At 45.0% G+C, this 24237-nt stretch overlaps 1 protein-coding gene across 6 annotated transcripts in view; it reads left to right on the top strand.

Annotated features, from left to right (window-relative positions):
• ACACA (acetyl-CoA carboxylase alpha) overlaps positions 1-24237 on the top strand; it is a 270148-nt gene that overhangs the window by 232884 nt on the left and 13027 nt on the right. For all 6 annotated transcript variants that reach the window (XM_026710272.2, XM_026710270.2, XM_026710271.2 and 3 more), the window contains 4 exons: positions 906-1083; positions 3658-3770; positions 18824-18978; positions 23973-24143. In XM_026710272.2, coding sequence (XP_026566057.1) covers positions 906-1083; positions 3658-3770; positions 18824-18978; positions 23973-24143 — 617 coding nt within the window. The remainder of the gene's footprint in view (positions 1-905; positions 1084-3657; positions 3771-18823; positions 18979-23972; positions 24144-24237) is intronic.

Here is a 24237-nt window from a genome sequence, read left to right as displayed (position 1 = left end):
ACATCTATTCATCTCCGCCCCTTGCCTTTTATCCCCAGAGCTAGGGTGGGGCTTCACTAGCAGCAGTGGTTCTTCCGTCCCAAGGACCAGCCCATAGATTTCCACTGCTCTCCTCTCCTCTGCCTTCTGCTCATCCACGTGTCAGGCACCCAGCTGTTCCTCCTCTTCCTCATCAGCCACCTCCAGACCTGGGGGCTGTTGACTCTCCATTTGAGGGCTGACAGACGGCCCAGTCTCCACCTTTGTCTCTCTCTCTCTCTCTGCTAGCTCCATCCCCTCTTCCCCCCTCGGCAATCTTAGGTTGCCCTGATGCTGACCTTGACTCCCACGCTTCTTCCTCCTCCTCTGATTTGGCTGCTGGAGGGTCCAGTACAGACGACAAATTCAATTTAGCCGTCTGTGTGTAAAGACTGTTGGAAGGATTCCTTCCTTCCATGAGTTTGTCTCAGTCTTCTCTTAAAAAGTGATTGGGGCCAAATGCTTGAACCAGTGAATCTCACAAGTCAAAGTGGAGGCGAGGGAAGGGGCATTTGTTAAGGAGAAAATATCAGAACTGCGATGACCCGGGGTGTGGCACAAAAGCAACAAAGTCACGAAAGTAGGTGAAGCCCCTTTTTAAATCCTGTTTTCCCAGCTGCAGCTAATGAAGGGAATCAGGGCCCTTTCCTACCCCGTAAGCCATGCAACCCATGTTGCTCCCTTCTCCGTTCCTCCCTGTGTGCCCTAGGATGAAGAGGGGGGGGCTGGGTCTTCCTCTGAATGCCCAGCTGGACTGTGCCCTTCCCCAGTTTCTTCCAGAGCCACACTCCCACTCCCTGTCAGCTGCTCGACCTCTCCCTCGGCATCAAATTCCAACATGGCATGAGAAGACTCCCTGCTTACTTCTATGTCCTTCTCCTCTCCAGATATGTATGACCAGGTGCTGAAATTTGGGGCCTACATTGTAGACGGTCTGCGAGAATATAAGCAACCGGTCCTTGTTTATATCCCACCCCAAGCAGAACTCCGAGGAGGGTCCTGGGTGGTGATCGACCCCACCATTAATCCTCGACATATGGAATTGTATGCTGACCGGGACAGCAGGTGAGTCTATTCTTCTGATGTGGTTTAGCATAGCTTTGAGATGACAATAGCAATAGCACTTAGACTTATATACTGCTTCACAGTGCTTTACAGCACTCTCTAAGCAGTTTATTGAATCATCCTATTTGCCCCCAACAATCTGGGTCCTCATTTTACTGACCTCGGAAGGACGGAAGGCTGAGTCAACCTTGAGCCTGGTGAGATTCACACTGGCAAATTGCAGGCTGCCGGCAGTCAGCAGAAGTAGCCTGCAGTACCACACTCTGACCACTGCGCCACCTCAGCTCTGTGACTGCAGGTCACATGGTCCAATTGGGAATCAGCCTTTCGTTTCGACAACAGTCCTGGCAGACACCTGCAGAAGTGTCCTTGGCTCTCACGGTTGAAGATTGTAGCCTCCACATCCCATCTCACCCGTCTTTCCGCCCAGTTCATTGTCAAGTTGAAGAGTGATAATGATTACAGGAAGCTTAAGTGTTTTTCAATAGTGACACCCAGATTTACATACAGGTAGACCTCAACTTATGTCCACAAATGGGACCAGAATTCCCATGGGTAAGCAAGGTGGTTGTTAAGTGAATTGTGTTGCCATTTTACAACCTTATTCGCCACAACGTTAAGGCGGATCACTACAGGCATTAAGTGAATCATGGGGTCGTTAAGCAAATGTGGCTCCCTCCATTGACTTTGTTTGTCAGAAGCTTGCTAGAAGAATTGCAAATGGCGATCACATGGCCCCAGGATGCTGCAACTATTGTAAATATATTTTGGTTACCAAGCACAGTCTTACATCACTTGTTTCAGTGCCAGTGCAACTTAGAATGATTAGTAAGCGAACGATTGTAGGACAAGGACTACCTGTATTGAGGGAATTTTCAGAAACGGTTTTCCCTAATCTGGCATCATCCAGTCCATTTTCAAATCCCATTTTTATTTTTCCAGTTTCTTCCTCCGTGCCAATTTTAGATGCATTCCCTTCAGTTTTCGGATGGAATTCTTGCTAACGAACAGATAGACAGAGAGAAAGAGAGGCAGACAGTCCTATACCAGTGGTTGGATTCAACATTTCTTTACTACTGTTTCTGTGGGCATGGCTTAGTGGACGTGGTGTGGCTTGGTGGGCGTGTCTTGGTGGGTGTGGCAGAGGAAGAATACTGTAAAATCGCCATTCCCATCCTGCTCCAGAGGAAGGTTATTGCAAAATCCCATTTCCTCCTCACTCCACTAACCTGCTTTCCGGCTCCATTCTCCTGTGCAGGGCAACCAAAGAAGACCCAGCCGATCAGCTGGGACTCAATGAGAGGCAGAGAAGAGATGGGGTTGGCAGGGCCAGTCAGAGGTGGGATTTGCTGGTTCTCTGAACTACTCAAAATTTCTACTGGTTTTCCAGAAGTGGTCAGAACCTGCCGAATACCCCCTCTGCCCTACACCCCTTTATGTAATTTATTTCCAATACTTTATTCTTGCAAAAAAATAAAAATAAAATCAGAGCTAATCTTATCATATTTTAAAATGCTTAAGTCTCGGTACGAATCATAAAACAACATTTAAGATCTAAATTATAACTAACTACTCATAACATTATGCTCCATAGCCATTAATACATCTCATAAAACTAACCCAAAACAACATAATCATTATCAATAGAACACACATATGGGGACAGTCAAGCAACTTGCCTAATGTACTAGAAAAAAGCAACAATATCATCTTTATTATCTCCTAAAGAAACTGAAATCTGCTGGTTATTTTTTCAAGGGTATAGAAAGAGGTAAAAAAAGGTACATAATCTCCCAGCTGTTCTCAAATTTCAGCCAATTGCTTGTAGTTTCAAGGAACATCATAGAGAGGAGTGTTACTAACTTAAACAACTGCATGGATTCACTTAACAATTGTGACAGGAAAGGTCGCAAAATGAGGCAAATCTCTCTTGATAACTATCTTGCTTGGTAACATAAATGTTGGCCTCAGTTGTGGTCATAAGTTGAGGATTACCTGTATGTAGTATATGAGTACAATGAATGATCCCACATCTGTTCCCTTATACAATGTAAGGCTAGATCAGTGAAAAAAAAAGCTACTATTATCTATGGGTTTACTAGAAGGACATAGCATTTATATGTGTACTTTGATTATTAAAATATGCTTTTATCTCACTTTAGGTTCTTACCTTGCTTCATTTTATGAAGATTCCAGTAGCTTAAACACATTTCTTCTGTTTATTAGGGGTTTTCCCCTTTCTGCAATTTTGCAGTGAAAGTTGTCTGACTAATTCAAATAAATATAAAGTATAAATTTCAACTTGGTTCCCTTCCTTATCCTGGTTTCCTTCAAGGTTTTAGTTTTTTTAGCCTTATTTTCTGTTTTTTTTTTTCAGCCTCCTTTCTAACTGATCCAGATTGTTCTGCGCTGACATGTTTTTAACCCATTTTTTCAGCCTCTGTTTCTTCCATTAACAGCTAAGAGAGCTTTTAAAGAGGTCAGAATTTCTAAAAGGCTGCTTATTTTGTCTTTATTTTGTGTTGACCCCCTCAATGTTTTGTATGATAATTCTGCTAAAACATCTTTTTTCAGAGGTGGCGTTTTGGAACCTGAAGGGACAGTGGAAATCAAATTCCGAAAGAAAGACTTAGTAAAAACCATGAGGCGTGTGGATCCCATCTATATGGGACTGGCAGAGCGACTTGGTAAGTTTTGGTGGGTTGCTTATGTCAGGTAGTCCTTGGCTTACAATAGGTTGTTTAGTAACCATTAAATGGCACTGAAAAAAAAGTCCCAAAGCTGCTTTTTCAAGAGGCAACTGGACTTCCTTGTTTTTCTTTGAAGACCTTTTGGTTCTCATCCAAGAAGCTTCTTCAGCTGTGACTAGATGGTGAGGAATGGAAGGATTTATACTTCTTACAGACAGCTGGTCATTTGCATCCTTTTTAGAGAGTCCTTGAGGCCGCTTGGAGGCTTGTCTGTGTCCTCTCGGTCAACCTGAGTAGTGCAAATGGTGTGGAGCCCTCTTGGACCTACTGTAGCTGTGCTTTCTGCAGGATATTTTCTGCCTTGTGTCCCTTCGTTATTACTTCACAGGGCAGAAAACATCCTGCAGAAAGCACAGCTACACAATACAGTCCTTTCAGTAGGTCCAAGGGGGCTCCACACCCATTTGCACTACTCCGGTTGACCCTGAGGACAAAACTCTAGGTGGCCTCAATGATTTTCTAAAAAGAATGCAATAAAATAATTTTGACTTTGAATAAGAAAAGCTGATGTAAATTTGCAGATTTTTATTAAATTCTGAGGAACGGGGATATGCAACATATGCAACTGTATATGTGTAAATGTGCATTTGCATTTTACGTATGTATTGTCTTTTTCTGGTCATAAATCAAACTTACAGTCCCTAAGAAAACCCATGTTTACCACTCTGTTTGAATGTATACCACCAATAAATAAATAAAAATCGAGAACGAGTAGGCTTGAGAAGGGAGGGGGTGAAATGGAAATAGCACATAGAATCACTGGATGTATTTATTGATTTTAAAGGATGTCACTGATCAGTCAGGCAGAAGATTGTTAACACAGTGAAATTATTTTTAATGAAAGGACATAAAAAAACTGCAGATGACAAATGGTGGTGTTTGAAGGGTCACTCCCCTGTGTACAAAAGAGAAGGGCTAACCCTTGGATTTCAACATCTGTCACCTATAAAAATATGACTCAGAGATATTTCCTGTGGTGAAATTGGTCCCGTTTTCCTAACAGAATCACCAAGGTGAATTGTTAGAAGACGTCTATGGATGTAACCAGGGGTGGGATTCAAATAATTTAACAAGCAGTTCTCCCAGGGTCAGATTGGCTGTCGTGGGAGGTGTGGCCCATCCCCATCCTCCAGCTCTGCCCCACATGCAGGACGAGTCTCCCGTGATGGCCAACCTGACCAGGTCCAACTGGTTGTTAAATTCCCCACCCCACCCCCTGGGATCTGGGCACTGCACTGCAATGGAGAAACGGCCGGCAGAAGGGAAGGAGGAGGAGCAGGGAGAAGAAACAGGGAACGTGGCCTTCTCCTTCCCTCGTGCCAGCCATTCTCCTTCGCTGCACAGCACCCAGGATCCACTTTGACAGCAGGGGTAGGTGGGTGAGTAATTGAACAACCGGTTTGCCTGAACCAATACGAACCGGCTGAATCCCACCACTGGATGTAACCCCCAGGCAGGTTCTTTGGATCTACAAGATCCATGGCTTTTTCCTGATCTGCTGTCCAGGATGATTCTCCCAAACTTGAGTGCTGCTACACTCTCATTCTCTCCAGCGACAGTGGGAAGGAATATAATCCACATACATTATTTATTTCAGGAAATTGATATGGCTACCCAACTCACTCTCGGTTGACTCTGGGCAGCTTCCAAAAAGCAAAACCCAATATAAAAACAATAGCTCCCACTCCTCTAACAAAAGCAATCAAATAAGCCACTTGATGGGCTCCATCCTACTTGGAGGTCTCAGGCCTGTTGAAAAAGGTCTCAGGCCTGTTGAAAAAAAAAACCCAGGTTTTTAGGGCCTTGTGAAAGAGAGTCAAAGTGGGAGGGTCAATCTTATCTCCACAGGGATGATGTTCCACAGGGAGGGAGCCACCACAGAGAAGACCCTTCTTCTTGGTCCTACTAGATCAAGGGTCTACACACCTGGCAAGAATTCCTGAGCTAACATGACTGGAGGAGGAATTCTGGGAGTTGAAGTCCACAAGTCTTAAAGCTGTCAAGTTCGAAGACCCCTGTACTAGACACTAAGAGACCCATAGCATTCCCTGCCTCTCTGCTCTGGTGGGTTAGGTTGATGTGACCAGGAAAAGAAGGTCCTTCAGATAACCTGGTCCCAGGCCACGTCGGGCTTTGAAGGTAACAACCAGCACCTTAAATTGGACCTGGAAGCAAATTGGCAGCTAATGCAGCTCCCACAGGAGAGGTGACACATGTACCTCCATGCCTGTGCAAAGCCATACAGCAAGAATGTCACAACTCAATTTCATTGAGGGCTGGTGTTATGTTGACCTCGGGGGAGGGACATGGGCAGGGTGGGCGTGGCCAACTCAACGTCACTCATCGGGCTCCATTTTCCGTCCACACGGGCTCCATTTTCAGCTGTGACGGCTTCCTGCAGCCCTCTGCCAGCAAAAACGGAGCTCAGGGAGGCCGCACACATCCCCGAGCTCTGTTTTCACTGACAGAGGGCTGCAGGAGACCATCACAGCCGAAAACTGAGCCCAGGAGGGCCACATGCAGCCCCCCCCCCAAAAGATCCGTTTTTGCTGGCAGAGGCACCGCAGGCCGGTCCTTCGCTTTTTCCAGGGTGGCCCCGCAGACCAGATCTAAGCACCTTGCGGGCTGGATCCGGCCCAGTTTGACACCCTTCTGCCATACAGGCTGCCACATTTCGAACCAATGGAAGCTTTTGGATACTTTTCAAGGGTAGCCCCATGTAGAGTGGTGACGCGCTGTGTAAAGATGAGGGAAAGCTTTCTTTGCCGCCGGCTGAGTTGTACAGAAACCTCAAAGATTAGCAAAGTGGCCTCTCTCCTCGTTGCCCTCCACTGTATTCATACTGGAACTTGTAAGATTAATTCACTAGAATTTTAAAAGACACAGTTCTTTAAGCTGCAGGGAACAGTCTCAAGTGCTATTATTATAATATATACAACAATAGGAAGTCACAGCTGCCATTTCTTTAGCTGGTGTTGCCTTTCAAATTCTTCCCAAGAACTTAGGGTGCCGTACATGTAAGCCCTCAACTTACAATCATTTGTTTAGTGACTGTTTGAAGTTATAGGCATTTACACTTACGAATGTTGCAGCATCCCTGTGGTCACATGATCAGAATTTGGGCGTTTTGTCAACTGGCGTGGTTGCAGTGTCCTGGGGGGGGCATGTGATCCCCTTTTGCAATCTTCTCAGAAGCAAAATTAATGGAGAAGTCAGAGTCACTTAACAACGGTGTTACTAACTGCAGTGATTCACTTAACAACCGTGGCAAGGAAGGTCCTAAATTGGGTCAGTACGCACTTAACAACTGTCTTAGCAATGGAAATTTTGGGATCAACTGTGGTTGTAATTTGAGATCTACCTTTAATGTATCAGTATATTTGTGCAGATCCAACAGTGTGGTTTTTTGGGGCAATTGGCAGATGGAAATTTTGCGGATGTGCAGATTTTCCTAAATGCTGTGCTGTCCAGGATTTTTTCAGTATGGCACCCAATATGCTGCTCACCTCTGGGACCCCCCGACCCCATCTGATTTATGTCATAATCTTTCAGTTTGGATTTTCAGATCTTGATATGCCATTATCATCTTCAATTCTTTGTCTTCTATTCTATGATCTCCTGGCACTTCCAAATCAATTATCCACATTTTCTTCTTTTCAACCACCGTTAAATCTGGTGTGTTACACGCCAAGACTTTATCAGTGTGAAGGGACTTCTTTCCTTTGTGACTATGTAATGATTCTAGGCTGATCCCTTTTTTAACTCCTCCCCCTGACTTTGCTAATCCTTTTTCTACAATCGCTTTGGGTTAAAAAAAAATAAATCCCACAATATTTTAACTTGCTCATTTATACTGCTTTTTCAAGAAGTTGCATCACCATTCAGGAAAAAGGATCCCGTTTGCTTTTCTATCCTACAGCTACCGCGAGCGATGGGAAATGAAGACAACCCCCCTTATTCCTTTCTATAACTCAGTATTTCTCAATATTGGCAATGTTAAAATCAGAGGTGGTATTCATCCGGTTCAGACCGGTTCTGGCGTACCGGTAGTGGAAATTTGGACCAGTTCAGAGAACCGGCAAATACCACCTCTGACTGGCCCCCCCACCCACCCCTGCCCTTTCCCATCCTATATTCCATTGATTTGTGCCTCAGTGCCTCAGCTGAGCTAAAAAACAGCTCACCTCACCGTGGACGAGCTTTGAGTTCTGTGCGTGCAAAGCGATCTTTGAGCGCAAAGCGCGCAGAACTGATAGCGTGCCATTTGGAACCCCACCCCTGCTTAAAATGCCTGGAATTCAACTCCCAGATTTCCCGAGTCAGCATGCAAACTGGGAGTCGAAGTCCAGACATCCTAACAGCGCACAGTTGTGAAACCTTGCCACCGTAGAGATAGAGCACAGTTTCTCCCCCAAAAAGGCCTTTTTCTCAAAAAAACAACAACAATATTCTCTGTCCTTTTCTGATTCAGCTGCTGTTGCAGGACCATCCTTAAACCTCGTCCTTCCTCGTTCCTTTCTACAAATATGGCACAATTCCCAGTTTAAAAGACGCATGGCTGTCCAAACGAAAACCCGGCTTAGGTTTCCGATCAGTTCTAAGATCGTGGGATGAGGGTGTATTTTAATTTCCACAAACTCCAGCACTGCCACCAAAGCAGGTCATGAATCCTATGCCAACCCTAATTAAAACGGCCGCCGTGTCGACAGAATCCGTTCACCCCCTCCACGGAGACCAAGTGCTTTAAAAAGCTTCAAAGACTAATAAATATCTTTGCTGAGATGGATCATAATTGCACCCCTTGGTTGGGCAATCGGGTGGCATCGGCTTCCCAACGTAACCCACTCACCCACCCTCTGCAATCAACAGGAAGACTCAAGTCCAGAGGACGTTGCAGATTGCATAATTTCTCCTCTCTCCCTCTCTTTTTCTGCTTTTGTTGTGTGTGTGTGTGTGTGTGTGTTTTTCTTCCTTTCTGGCCAATTTAAAATTTGTCAAAGCTGGTCGTCTTCTGGATCACTGCCCTTTGATATTTTGTGCACTCCATTTGGCACAAACAAGCCGCAGGGCTGCGGTTCATGCTGACTCCAGCAGAAGTGAAGAGCCGTTCCATTTATCTCGGTTTGCCTGCTGCATAACTTGTTCATTAGCCGGGGGTTCACTGCCTCTGTTAACCCCTGGATGGCTGCTATCATTCCCACCAAACGGCACGTTTTCATGGTGAGAGAGAGCGCCAGGTTCCCCCCCGCCCCCCAGCTGCTGGTAGAAGGTGGAAGGTGGTGGTGGGGGGTATAGGGAGCGTGCGGAGGAGGGGGCTATCTCAGAGCAGGGTTACGTTTTCATTCAAAACTCCGTTCGGTTGGCCCTGGTGCCGGCAGGTTGGGGAAATATTGAATAACGTGACACTGAGCTGCTAATTATCAATTTTCGCGTGCCCTAACTGAAATCTTCATTGGTTTTGTGTTTATTACAATGTCACTCAGTCTTGCCATGTGTGGCGCCTCGGCATAAGCAGGAAAGGGGCACCGCAGGGTGGAGGAGGGAGCCTGGGCTGTAAACTATAAGGAATGGGGGGGATATTTTGCTTTGCTCAGTTTGTTGGCAGAAGTGAGTTAACCAGGAGCACGTAGGGAAGAAAAAAAACAGAGCTAACCTTGAAAAACAGACCTGCAAATGTGGTTTTGATTTCGTACAAACCAGTAGGATTGTTTGCTACTGAGTACCAGATTATCCGCCATATGTGGATTCAACGGTAGAACTGAACAGTTTCCAAAATATTGCATTATCACCTGAAATGACAAACCGTAAGTTGTTATCAAGTCCAATGTCAGGCGCAAGAAATCTGGGACCAGGATTGTTCAAATGAGTTTATTCCATGCTATCTCTAAACAAGAATCTGAACTACTAACAGTCAAGGCAAATTGGCAGGAGATAAGAGTCAGCAGAATTCAGTGGGCTGCCCTTCGGTCTCTTGTGAGCAAGTACGAACGGATTCCAAAGTGATGACACATTTGATGCCTCCTTCAGGCTCAGCCTGGTCATCTCCCACATCTGTTTTTTTCTCTACAGATGAAGGTTTGCAAGGGTACTGGGAAGGTGAAAAACAAATTGACTGAGGTTTGTGCTTTCTGCTGAATTGGCTGGTGTCATAGTTTTGACAGCCTTTCTGGCAAAGAACAAGGATCCTAACCCTGGTTCTTTCATGCTTCCAAGTGCCATCTTGTACAGGCGCATGAAATGGGATTCGGGAACTGAATTCCTGCCAGACTAATGTACTTTTGCTTGGATTTCTCTGAGCATGTTGGGTGGACCTAGGCAACTGTGATGAATCAATAAACTATGGTTAAACATTCCATGGTTTAGCATGTTAACCCAGCTTGTTCGACCCTAGAAGAAAAAAAATGGAATTGGCATGTGATAGAGCCTTCAGGTTAATCCTTCCCACTAGTCTCTATTCCTACCAAGTTTCTTTGTTTGTTTCTACAGCTAATCCTTGACTTATCATCTTTTGTTTAGTGACCGAAGTTAACAATGGCACTGAAAAAAAGTGTCAACGGAGAAGCCAGCTTCAATACAACCATGTTTCTAACTTAACAACTGCAGTGATTCACTTAACAACTGTGGCAAGAAAAGTCGTAAAATGGGGCAAAACTCATTTAACCACTAGGCAATGGAACTTTCTTGGCTCAATTCTGGTCTAAGTCGAGGACTGTCTGAACTTCTAGGATCAATGATGTCTGTTAGCCAGCATAGGATGCTGAATTACTGGATTTTTTTGTCACTCATGCCACTTTTGACATTGATTTAGAAATAGCAATAGCCCTTAGACTTATATACTACTTCACAGTGCTTTACGGCCCTCTCTAAGCAGTTTACAGAGTCAGCCTACTGTTTAGTTTACTTTATTGTCATTGCACCTCGTACAACGAAATTAAATACAATCTTCAGTGTACATTATGACTATGAAAACAAACACAAAAACACACATCCTTCACATTCTATACATTGAACTGAAAACCCCTGATATTGCATTAATATTGCACTATACAGTAGAATTCAATAGAGTTACTGCCCTGGGATAGAAACTGTTTTTCAGTCTATTTGTCCTTGTTTTTATTATCCTGTACCATCTACCAGATGGTAGTAGTTCAAAAAAAAAAAAGGGGGTTCCCAGGATGAGATGGATCTTTGAGAATGTTTTGAACTTCCTTAAGGCAGCGGAAGCTATAAAACTCTTCCAAAGAGGGAGAGGGCAACCAGTGATCCTCTAGGCCAGTAGTCCCCAACCTTTTTTGTGCCACGGCCCGGTACCGGCATCACAAAATGATCCGCGGCCCGGTACCGGCATCAGCACACATGACAAGGCAAGGCGAGCCGAGCGACCGGCCAACCAGCCGTCCCTCGCTTCTCCCTGCCACCTTCAACTCCTCCTTTGTACCTTTGTCGATGGGCTTCGCTTCGGGATGGCTTCAGGACGGTTGCTCGGCTCGCCTTGCCTTGGGTGCTGAAAAAATCCTCGCACCTTAGTTTTGTTCGAAGCCCCCCCCCCTTCGATGAAACTAAGGCGCGAGGATTCCTTCAGGACCCAAACGCCGCTTTCCAACTGGAAAAGCTCACCTGGAAGCACTTTCTCGTCAAACAAGATGGCGGCGCCCAGCAAACCGGCGGCCTGGTAGGAAATGTTCCACGGACCGGTACCGGTCCCCGGCCCGGTGCTTGGGGACCCCTGCTCTAGGCAATGACGTTAACCCTCTGGAGTGCTTTCCTATCTGCCCCTATGCAATTGGCAAACCATACACAGGTGCAGTAAGTTAACATACAAACCATAGACAGGTGCAGTGATAGAAGGTCACCAGCAGTTTTTCATTCAGTTGTTGTTTTCTGAGAAGTCTCAGGTAGTATATAGTCTATGCTGGGCCCTTTTGACCAGTGTTGCAATGTGAGCCCTGCCAGGTCAGGTCCTCTTTTATGGTAACACCCAGAAACTTAAAACTGGCCACTTGCTCCACTTGGTCTCCATTGATAAGCAGGGGCTGGATGTCTGATCCGTTCCTTCTATAGTCCCCAACAATGTGGATCCTCATTTTACCTGACCTCAGAAAGATGGAAGGCTGAGTCAACCTTGAGCCAGTCAGAATTGAGCTCCTAGCTGTAGGCAGAGTTTTCCTGCAATGCTGCATTCTAACCATTGCACCACCATAATGGCTGTCTGAGGAATTCTGGGAGTTGAAGTCCACAAGTCGTAAAGTCGCCAAGGTTGGAGATGCCTGCCTAACTAGCACTGATGATGTTAACTAGTTTGGGTAATGAAAAGTCAGCAAAAAGAAAGCAAGCTCCCATTATTTCAACCCTGAGCTATAAATATTTTCCTTTATTAATTCTTTTCATTTTCATGTTTAGTTTTCAAGATTGGGAATAGTATAGAATCTTAACTGTGGTCAGCTTCGACAAGCCAGCTTTAGAAAATTAAGTCATGAGTTGTATAGTCTTTTTCCTAAGCCTTATGAGTAGCATCCCAGCCTACGCATGCTGCCTTCCCAATGCAGTTGCTATTAAACTGTCTGAAATGAGCCTCCATAACAACCCATGATGATGTTCTAACCCAAACCCTTTTCCAATAAAACAAACACAAATCAAAAGGGGACAGAAACCTTTTAATGATTCTTACGAATCCCCGGTTAAAAGGCTGCTGCAAACTAATTAACTTCGATAAGCATAAGCCTCGCCAAAACTGTGCGAGGCTGCCAAGAATAACAGACAAGGTTACCTAGAAATATTTTACAACACAAGACTCTTCAAATACCAACGGCAATGATACTGCAATGTCCACGAGGCTCGAGTTTCAAAACGTCTTTGCTTCCTGCAAAGAACATCTGATTCACAACTGGCTTTTATTTTCTTGAAGGAGGGGCCATTACCTTGCAGCCTTACTCCCGAGTTGCCCGTGCTGCTGCAGCTGATCTTTCCTACAAGCCACCCTGCGCTCACACGCACTTGGCACAGGCTCCTCGGGAACCTCCTCATCGCTGCTGCCAGCCCCCACAATCTCTGGAGGCAGCATTCCACTCCCTAATGGTCCTGGCCCCTCATCAGAGTCCTCGCTCTCCTCAGCCATCCGGACCTGCTGCTGGCTAACCACAACAGAAGATGACCAAGCCATGATGATTCATGGCTTGCAATATCATCCCATCATTGGTGAAATAGATGTGAGCGGCATCATTTTGTAATGCGCATGTCATTTGCTCTGCTGATACAGGTAGTCCTCGACTTACGACCACAACTGAGCCCAAAATTTCTGCTGTTAAGTGAGACATTGGTTAAGTGAATTTTGCCCCATTTTACAACTTTTCTTGCCCCCGTTGTTAAGCAAATCACGGCAGTTCATAAATTAGCAACACGGTTGTTAAGTGAATCTATCTTCCCCAATGATTTTGCTTGTCCACAGGTTACAAAAGGGAATCACATGAACCCGGGACACTGCAGTGGTCATACCTATGAACCAATTGCCCAAGCCTCTGACTTTCGATCATGGGGCGGCTGCAAAGGTTTGTAAGTGTGAAACATGGCCCTAAGTCACTTTTTTCAGCGGCTGTTGTAACTTTCAGTGGTCACTAAATGAGCTGCTGTAAGTGGAGGACTACCTGTAGCACTGACTGGGTAGCCAGGAAGAACGCTGCTTTTGCACTACTCACAGCGTAGTGATATTTAAGTATCTTAGATTTCTTCACACGGAAAGAAAGGTCAAAGTAACCTTAGTGTGTACTGCATTGGTTCCTGTGTCTTCATTAGCAGGTAAGCCAAGAGGAACAGTTGGCAGAGAAGCCAAGGGGAAGAGATCGGTTTTGTTGGCACTGGAGAAGGCGCTGTTCTTCTAACCTTCTGGAGATGCTTGCCTTCTTGAACAGGAGTGTCAAACTCGATTTCATTGAAGCAGTGGTGGGATTCAAAGAAATTTACTACTGGTTCTGTAGGCAACGGCTTGGTGGGTCTGGCTTGGTGGGCATGGCAGGGGAAGGATCTGAAAAATCCCCATTCCTTCCCCACCCCACTAACCTGCTTTCCAGCTCCGTTCTCCTGTGCAGAGCAACCAAAGAAGACCCAGCCGATCAGCTAGGACTCAATGCAGGGGCAGAGAAGTGATGGGGGCAGGGCCAGTCAGAGGTGGGATTTGCCAATTCTTTTGAATTACTCAAAATTTCCGCCACCGGTTCTCCAGAACGGGTCAGAACCTGCTGAAATACCACCTCTGCACTGAGGGCTGCATCAAGGTTGTGTTTGACCGCAAGGGACCATGGTAGGCATGACGTTCACTCGTGTTGAAGGCGCCTGCAAGCGCTCTGCCAGCGAAAACACGCTCCTGGGCCCTGTTTTCGGCCGTCACAGTCTCCTGCAGCCCTCGGCCAGCGTTTTTTCTGACTGAGGGTTGCAGGAGGCCATCATGACCGAAAACAAAGTTTGGAATGGCTGCAGGCAGCCATCTCGAGCTCCGTTTTTGCTGGCAGAGGCACCGTGGGCCAGTCCTTTGCAGTTTTCGGGGGGCCCGTGGGCCAGATCTAAGCACCCCATGGGCCAGGTTCGGCTCACAGGCCTTGAGTTTGACACATCCCTGTTTTAGAATATCAGAATCCACCTGTCCGCAAGTGGAGACTACCTCCCGGGGGCAAAACCTGGAGTGGCTAGATGCCAAATACAGGTCGTCCTTGACTTAACGGCCACAATGGAGCCCAACTTTTCTATGGAGACAATTCTTAAGGGAATTTTGTCCCATTTTATAGCCTTTCTTGCCAAAGCTGTTAAGTGGATCATCACTGCAGTGATCAAGCCACTTAACACAATGGTTAAGTGAATCCGGCCACCCCATTGACTTTGCTTGTCCGAAGGTCTCAAAAAGAGATCACATGACCCCAGAACATTGCAACCCTCCTAAATACGAGCCAGTACCAAGCATCCAAATGTAATTCATGTGACTATTCTGGGGGATGCTACAACGGACGTAAGGGTGAAAAACGGTCATTAGTCACTTTTTTCAGTGATAACTTCTTTTTTAAAAAAAATATTTTTTATTTTTATAACAACAACAAAAACAAACAAATACAACCTTCTTTCTGTTCATCAGTGTGTCAGTTGGATATGCATTTCTTTGTGCACATAATACCATTATCATACATATTTTACTAATATATATATTTATAATCCTTCTAAGCAGTATTTTATATCACATATATCACTTATTAGCTTTAACATTATATTTATTGATGTTCAATAGTATATTTCACATTCATTTTCTTACTCTGTCTAACTCATTCGTTTATCAGTGATAAATATTATACTGTACTTACATATTTCAATTTCTTACTCTTCTATCTAGCCATTCGTAAAATAAATTCCAAATTTTATAATAATCTTTTTCCTCTAGTGCCGTTGTAACTTCGAATGGTCGCTAAACGAAACCAGGTGCTCTCCCATGATGCCTCACTTCATAACTTAATGACCAATATCATTTAATGAATTAACGGGTCCTTTTTTTTAGTCCAAAGTAGAGGAGCCACCTGTATCCTTAAGGATTAAGAGATTCATCAGGAAGGACGTTAACCCAGGCCAGTTTCTATGTTAGGGGAAATAGGAAATGTTCAAAAGACACACCAAAGACTACCCCACCCTCATACACACACAACACACACACACACACACTCCAACCCAACTTGTACCCTAGGCCAGTGGCCGCCAACCTTTTGGGCACCAGGGATTGGTTCCACGGAGAGATATTTTTCCGTGGACTGGAGAGGGCGTGGTTTCAAGCGCTGTCTGCATGCCATGGATGGGGCTGGCATGCTGCTAACCGGTGCTGCTCCAGGGAGCCGGGAGCTGGAGACTCCTGCCTTATGCCAACTCTATCGGGCTTACATCCTGCAGATACAAATAAGGCAGATCTGTGTAAATGTACTTCTGCTAACCAAAGGAATAGGAACGATGAGTGAGAGAGAGAGAGAGAGAACAGGCACAGAGAGAGAGAGACAGAGACAGAGAGAGGGAGGGAGAGAGAGAGGGAGGGACAGAGAGAGGGGGGGGCAGAGAGAGTGTGAGAGACAGATACAGAGAGAGTGACAGAGACAGAGGGAGACCAAGAGAGACAGAGAGAGAAAGAGAACACAGACACACATACACACATATGGAGAGAGAGAGAGAGAGGGAGGGAGGGAGAGGGAAAGAGAGAGGCAGAGAGAGAGAGAGACACACACAGACAGAGACACAGACAGTGACAGAGACAGAGGGAGACTGAGAGAGAGGCAGAGAGAGAAAGAGAACACAAACACACACACACACATGGAGAGGGGGGGAGAGAGAGAGAGACACACACACACACACACACACACACACACACACAGACACAGACAGTGACAGAGGGAGATTGAGAGAGAGAAAGAGAACACAGACACACACACACATAAATGGAGAGAGGGAGTGAGGGAGAGAGAGGCAGAGAGAGAGAGAGACACACACGCACACGCACACACACACAGACAGTGACAGAGACAGAGAGACCGAGAGAGAGGCAGAGAGAGAAAGAGAACAAACACACACACACACACATGTAGAGAGAGGGGGGAGGGAGGGAGGGAGAGGGAGAGACACAGAGAGAGAGAGAGAGACAGAGACAGAGAGAAAAGAAGAATAACTTTCCCCAACATCTTTTCTTTTCCTTGGCCTGATCCTGCCAAACTTACAACCTAATTTTGCTAAGCAACGACATGCACACCGCCGAGACTCCCAGATAGAAGCGGGCAACGGGCGTTTTCCTACCATCTACAGAAGCTACAAATATTTACCTGTGCTTTAATATTTCAGAAAATTGAATTTCTGTGCGATATTTAAAAGGGTTTTTCTCTCCCCCTTCCCCTGCCCCCCCGCGCCCCCCCCAACGCGTCTGTCCCCTGACAAATACAGGCCTTCTGCATTCTGGCTATTCTAAAGCGCTCGGCTGAACATCAGGCTGCAAAAGAAAAACCCCTTTTCCCCGGTCTTTAATTGTACGCGGAGCTTATGAAATTGATTTGAGAGCTTAGCTTTTTACAATGCCCAGTGAATACAAAACATTTCTGACAATCAATCAATGAAAGAATAATCACTCCTTATTCCTCTCTCCCTTCCTCCTCCCTTCCCCATTGTTACTTTTCCCCCTTTTTCTTGGGGAGGATAAGATTCAAAGGCCGGAAAATCTTTGTGAGACACCACTTTTAAATTAAGCAGAAAATGGACATTGACACACTTGTTAATCTCACCTGGATCATTACTGGGGGTCTGGAGGTAACAGGCAGCCTTCAATGCAGGAATGGTCGTTTCCTGAACCACGTCTACTGTCTTGCCAAAAAAAAGAGAGAGAGAATTTTCTCTTCATTTCTTGTTTCTAAACAGCACCGTAGCAAGTTTTGGAAATAGGCAGTCCTTGACTTACAACATATTGAGCCTGGCAATCATAAGTCACGTGGTGGCTCACTTTACAGACATAAAGTGGATCACCACACGACTGGATCCGGTTTTACAACCTTTTTTTGGGTCGTAAATGCGATCCAGTTGCCGAGCTCCTGAAATGTGATCAGGTGATTGCGGGGAACAGTCAGAACTTCTAATCTAAGCTATAGATATCTTCCTTTTGGGGTCCATTGTAACATAGAACGATCGTTAAGCAATCCGTCATAAGTTGAGGACTTAACGGTAAATAGTTTTTCCAGGCTGTGCTTTTGATTCTTTCCCCTGGCTGTGCCATGGTGTGAATGGAAGAAAAAACTCAAAAATTGTGTTTTTGCAAAGAGGGTGATTCCTTTGACAAATTTTTATTTGTGACTATGTGTATGTATGCCCACATAAATTTGGTTTTTCCTGTTTCAATGGATACAGGGTTCCCTTTCTTTGTCACAAAAATTTCCTTTGATCCCATCCCATTCCATTCTATTCAGGGGTGGGATTCAAATTTCTTAACAACCGGTTCTGTGGACGTGCCCTAATTTGTGGGTGTGGCTTGGTGGTCATGTGACTGTGGGCATGGCTTGCTGACTGGGCGTGGTTTGGTGGTCGTGGCTTGCTGACGGGGTGTGGCTTGGTCATGTGACTGACTGGGCGTTGTAAATGTTTATGTAAATGTTGAATTTTTTATTTAAAAAAAGAGCAGCTTTTACCCAAAATGAGGCAAAGCAGGCAGGCAGATTGAGTTGCTTGCAGAATCACAGAGTCACTCGCAGATCTACCTTTTTGCAATCTGCTGCCTGAGTCTGCACTGAAAAATAGAAGTTTCAGTCCTAAGGAAGGTTCAGCTCTGCTCTCAGGCCAGTGGCGCAATTTGCTGGTTCTCCGAACCGTGCAGAATCGTAACAACCGGTTCGATAGAACTGGTCCGAATTGGTAGAATCCCACCCCTGATTCTATTTTATTCTATTTCTATTCTATTCACTCTATTCTATTTCTATTCTATTCTATTCTAACTTTATTCTATTCTATTTTAACTCTATTCTATTTCTATTCTATGCCATCCCATCCCATTGTATTCTTTCCCTATGCCATCCCATCCCATCCCATCCCATTCTATTCTATTCTATTCTATTCTATTCTATTCTATTCTATTCTATTCTATTCTATTCTATTCTATTCTATCTCTATTCTATTTCTGTTCTATGCCATCCCATCCCATTGTATTCTTTCCCTATTCTATTCTGTTCTGTTCTGTTCTGTTCTGTTCTGTTATTTTCTTTCCTTATTCTATTCTATTCTATTCTATTCCTTCTCCCCTCATGCTCTCTTGAGGCGTCTATGTTGGGAAACAGAGTGGCACATTTATGTCGGGTGAAATTGTTCACACGTACCTGCAGTGTCCCAGATAAATAATGCTTGTCTGAACCGTAGATAAGCTGCTGAGTGGGGCTCTTCCCCTCCCGTCTCCATGGCTCTTCCCTGCCTCTCTGCCAGCCCCTGACAAGCATCTTTACTTTTGATTTCAGGCACCCCGGAGTTAAACCCAGCTGAGCGGAAGGATCTGGAGGCCAAGCTGAAGGAGCGGGAAGAATTCCTAATTCCCATTTACCATCAGGTAGCGGTGCAGTTTGCTGACTTGCACGACACACCCGGCCGGATGCAGGAGAAGGGTGTCATTACCGTAAGTGTCGGGAATCTTTTTCTGATCAATGCTGTCAAAAAGGAGCTTTCGCCCAGCAGGGCTGGCGGAGCTGCTGCTGAGAAGGTCTTCCCAAACCCAGCGTTTTGAAGGTGGGGTGGGGGGGAGGCCTCTTCCAGCCTGGATGATGCCGACAGCGTGGGGGTGAATATTAAAAGTTTGTAAAGGCTAGAGGGAAGGCCCTTAATAGCTCTTGAAGGATCCCCGCTGCTCTTGGTGCGAAGGCAGAGCAGGGCAGCACCGAAAGGAGGAATTTGGTGAAGTCCCTGCGTCCTCCATGTGGAGTAAACAATTGTCCCATTCTGCTTGTTGGTAGGAAGGAGAGGGAGATGAGGAGAGGGAGGGATGGAAAGAAGGGAGGGAGGGAGGAAAGGGAGAGGAGAGGGGAGGGAGGAGAGGAGAAAAGGAAGGGGAAGAATGAACAAACAAAGAAAGTGGGAGGAAGGAGAAAGAAAGAAAGAAAGAAAGAAAGAAAGAAAGAAAGAAAGAAAGAAAGAAAGAAAGAAAGAAAGAAAGAAAGAAAGAGGAAGGGAGGGAGGGGAGGAAAGGAAGAAGAATGGACTAATGGAGGAAGAGGAAGAAGGGAAGGGAAGGGAAGGAAAGGAAGGAAGGAAGGGAAGAAGGAAGGAAGGAAGGAAGGAAAAGGAGGGGAGGAAAGGAAAGGAAGAAAGAAAGAATGAACTAATAAGGGAGGGATGGAGGGAGGAAGAAGGGAGGAAAGAAAGAAAGAAAAAAGAAGGAAGAAGAGGACAGGAAAGGAAGAAAGAAAGAATGAACTAATAAGGGAAGGAGTGAGGAGGAAGGAAGGAAGGAAGGAAGGAAGGAAGGAAGGAAGGATGGATTCTGGGTTCTTATATGTTGCCATGTTTTTGTTACACTATGTGCAAGGTGAGCCCTGCTGCTATGAATTGTAAGTCTGCTAAGTTTCATGCAAATCATGTTTTCCCCCTCTCAGTGTAATGAAATGTTTTTGTTCTTATTTTTAAAATATTCTTTTTAATCGTTTGACAAATCAACTTGTAAGCCAGCATTTTGGCCTACAGAGTCTGTGGCCTATACAGCCTCTTTTCCTGGCTGGTTCTTTTGCACTAAGCCAGCTTGGGCGTGCTCACCTTAAACAGTTGGACTATCAAGCCACCATCTGGGCAACAGCAGCCTCATTCTGACACATCTAATTGAACTGGGAATGGTGTGTTGCTTGTGGCTACGTACAGGGACGCAAATGCTGCTGAGCAAAATGGTTTTACTTGCAAGAAAACGTAGCTCTGACTTCCTCATCGTTTGTTAAGCAGAAGTCCTCTAAAAATAGAAACCTGGCTCTTGACAGGGTCTGATTTTGACTTTTTTTTTAAAAAAAACTCTCTGCTCCATCTTTTCCCATCACGTGTAGGAAAATTGGAGCGGGGAGACTGTGACTTTTCTAAAATAACTTTTTAAAAACCCCTCAGTTGGTTTTGGGTTGGGGCTCTTCAGCGAAGGAAAAAGCATGCCCAGATATTTAACTAAATATCTTTTTTAAGAAAGGAAATTTGAACGAATATAAAATAAGAAAAAAAGAAAAGAAAAGAAGAAAGAGAAAGTTTAAAATTTCAAGAAAGGAAAAAAAGAGAAAAAAAAGTAACTTCCAATTTTAGAGATCTTATAATTACCATTGTAAATTTACTTCTTACTCTGTGGTTACAACATAGCTTTCTTCTATTATCTATTCTGTCTAATCGTCAAAATTGTACATTCCTTTTTTTTTTCTGTTTCACTCAAAAAGTCCTTGAGGACTTTCCTGTCAGCAATAAACATATACAAATAGTCCTCCATCTGAAGGGTCCTTGGTGCTCTCTGAGCTTGCTTGTTTCCTTGCAGACGTTTCATTACCCTAACTAGTCACTAGCACTGATGATGCTACCTAGTCTGGTTATGAAACGTCCACAAGAAAACAAGCAAGCTCAGAGCGAGGACCCCTCATTTAAACCCTGAGCTACAAATAGTCTCCTTTATTAGTCCTCAGCCTACAACTAGTAGCTTAGTGACCATTCAAAGTTACAATAGACCTCCTCAGAATGTATTTACGACTTGGTTCCAAAATTCTGACAACTGCCCCCCCCCGCGCTAATCATGTGACCACATTTTGGCCACTCAGCAACATGGCCATTTGCAGTGTCCTGAGGTCACATGACTGTGATTTACGACATCTTTGCTCCAAACCCGGCTTTTACTTCCATGGTGAACAATGAGTTTCCCTTAATGGCTGGCTGGATTCACCTAAGGACCACGACCAAAAAAAAGGGTTTGTAAAATCAGGTCGTTCAGCAAGGTGACTCGTTTTACGACAGACACAGCTTTTAGCCGTAATAAGCAGGCTTTCTTATGGTCGTTACTGCCTGTGTGGTCTCTCAAATTCTTTTACTAAGTGGCATTTTCTTCGATTCTTGCCTTCTGTTACTAATTAATTGGTAATTCCAAAGGTTTGATCTTTCTCATGGGCCATTTTCAAGTTTGGTTTCATGATGAGTTTTTCTGCAATTAAGAATGAGGGGCGGGGTCCAAAAACAGAAAACAAAGATGGCCATGTTTAGAAGGAGTGCAAAGCCCCTTGGGTAGAGAGCAGAGGTGGGTATTCAGCAGGTTCTGACCAGTCCTGGAGAGCCGGTTGCGGAAATTTTGAGTAGTTCAGAGAATCGGTAAATCCCGCCTCTGATTGGCCCCGCCCCCATCTCTTCTCTGCCTCCCATTGAGTCCCAGCTGATTGGCTGGGTCTTCTTTGGTTGCCCTGCACAGGACAAAGGAGCTGGAAAGCAGGTTAGTGAGGTGGGGAGGGAGTGGGGATTTTGCAATAACCTTCCCGCAGGAGTGGGGAGGGAATGGAGATTTTACAATATCCTTCCCCTGCCACGCCCGTAAAGCCACACCATGTCCACAAAGCCACGGCCACAGAACCAGTAGTAAAAAAAATTGAATCCCACCACTGGTAGAGAGGTATGGATGGATGGATGGATTCATTCATTCATTCATTCATTCACACACTCATTCATTCATTCATTCATTCATTCATTCATTCATTGCATTTGTTTGCCAACCCTCTCGCTTCAAAGCTAGCCTGGGCAGCTTTGTTGTTTGTTGTTAGTTGCAAAGTCGTGTCCAACCCATTGCGACCCCATGGACAACGTTCCTCCAGGCCTTCCTGTCCTCTACCATCTCCCGGAGTCCATTTAAGTTTACACCGACTGCTTCAGTGACTCCATGCAAGTCACCTCATTCTCTGCCATCCCCTTTTTCTTCTTTTGCCCTCAGTCGTTCGCAGCATTAGGCTCTTCTCCAGGGAGTCCTTCCTTCTCATGAGGTGGCCAGAGTCTTTGAGTTTCCTCTTCAGGATCTGGCCTTCTAAAGAGCAGCCAGGGTTGATCTCCTCTTGGACTGACCGGTTGGATGGCCTTGTGGTCCAAGGGACTCGCAGGAGTCTCCTCCAGCACCAGAGTTCAAAGGCCTCAATTCTTTGGCACTCAGCCTTCCTTAGGGTCCAACTTTCACAGCCATACATTGCAACTGGGAAAACCAGAGCCTTGACTATACGCACTTTTGTTGGCAGGGTGATGTCTCTGCTTTTTAGTATGCTGTCTCTGGGCTGCTTACAACATTAAAAAGCAATACAACGGTACAAATTAATCATTTCTAAAAACAATAAAAATGTCCCGCCTTTATTTTTAATAAACAATTCAAGGTGGGAAAAATATTCGATACAACTTCTTCCTCCGATTTCCCCCACAACAACAACCCTGTGAGGCTAGCTAGGCTGAGAGAGAGAGAGAGAGAGAGTGATTGATCCAAAATCACCCAGTCGGCTTTCAAGATGGCAGAACTAGAACTCACAGCGTCCTGGTTTTTAGTCTGGTGCCTTTACCACTAGGCCAAACAGGCTCTCCCTATAAAACTGGATTTATTCAAAAGAGCTCCTAAAGGCTCCAATCAGTCAAGGTTTCTGTGAGAAAATTGGACATCCACTTTTCTGGAATGATCTGAAAACTCCTGTGCTAAGTTGGGGGTAAGACTAGAGGACCTCAAAGGTCCCTTCCAATCCCATGCTTCTGTTCTTCTAGAGCAGGCATGGACAACTTTATGACCTGTGGACTTAAATTCCCAGAATTCCTGAGCCAACATGGCTGACTTGGGAATTCTGGGAATTGAAGTCTACAAGTTGTAAAGTTGCCATAGTTACACACCCCTGTCCTAGAGAGTGTATGTTAAGAAGCCAAAAAAAAAGTCCACACAAGGCACGGTCACACTGTGTTTCCACGTCAACTTGAGATAAAATTGCTCATGGCCCAAACAGGGCTCACAAACATGCTTACAAGGGTGTTAATTGCTCTCCTTTCGGCTCTTTCCCCATCAAACCATTTTATGGAAAGAGGAGGAGGAGGAGACAGTCCCTCATCATACATACATGATTGCCTGAGAAACTCAAGAGTTCTTGTCAGAAAAACACACCATGTAGTAATTTTCACTCAGGAGAAGAAGAAGGAAAAGCAATTTGGCCTGTGTGTGCCCAGATTTATTTATCGATCTCAAATATTTACATTTGGCCTCTCGGGCCTCCAAGGTGGCTTGGCGATAAGTGAAAATGAATACATGATAAACATCCCATTGTTTTGACGGGAGATTAGCTGTGTCTTGAAAAAGGAGCATCCATAATGTAGATTAAGAGTAAATCTCTAGTCATGTTGGAGAGATAACGATGCAACGAATGGGGGCTTCACACACACATACACACACACACACACACACACACACACAGCTCTTCATGCTATAAAACATCCTCCGATCTTGGTTCCTTTGTTTTAGTTAAGAAAGTCGCACCTTTATCGTCAACTGCAAAATGTTTTTTTCTGGCTCTCCTGTGGGTCAGATGGGACTTGTGGCCTTGGTTCTCTGCTATCATTGTGAACTCCTTTCTCTGCGCTCTTCTTCCCGTCCTTGTTTGCACCCAGGATGTGCTAGAATGGAGAACCTCCCGTTCATTCTTCTACTGGAGAATACGGCGTCTTCTTCTAGAGGACTTGGTCAAGAAAAAGATCCACACGGCAAATCCTGAACTCACCGATGGCCAGATTCAGGCAATGCTGAGACGCTGGTTTGTGGAAGTCGAAGGCACAGTTAAGGTACAGCCCAATACCTATCTATCTCTCTGTCTGTCTATCTATCTATCTATCTATCTATCTATCTATCTATCTATCATTTATCTATCAATCCATA

Source organism: Pseudonaja textilis, chromosome 1 (assembly GCF_049901715.1).
Source record: "Pseudonaja textilis isolate UNSWEBS1 chromosome 1, rPseTex1.2, whole genome shotgun sequence".
Classification (NCBI taxonomy): Eukaryota; Metazoa; Chordata; class Lepidosauria; order Squamata; family Elapidae; genus Pseudonaja; species Pseudonaja textilis.
Note: the sequence above shows the minus strand (reverse complement) of the source record. Positions and strands in the feature narration are given on the sequence as shown.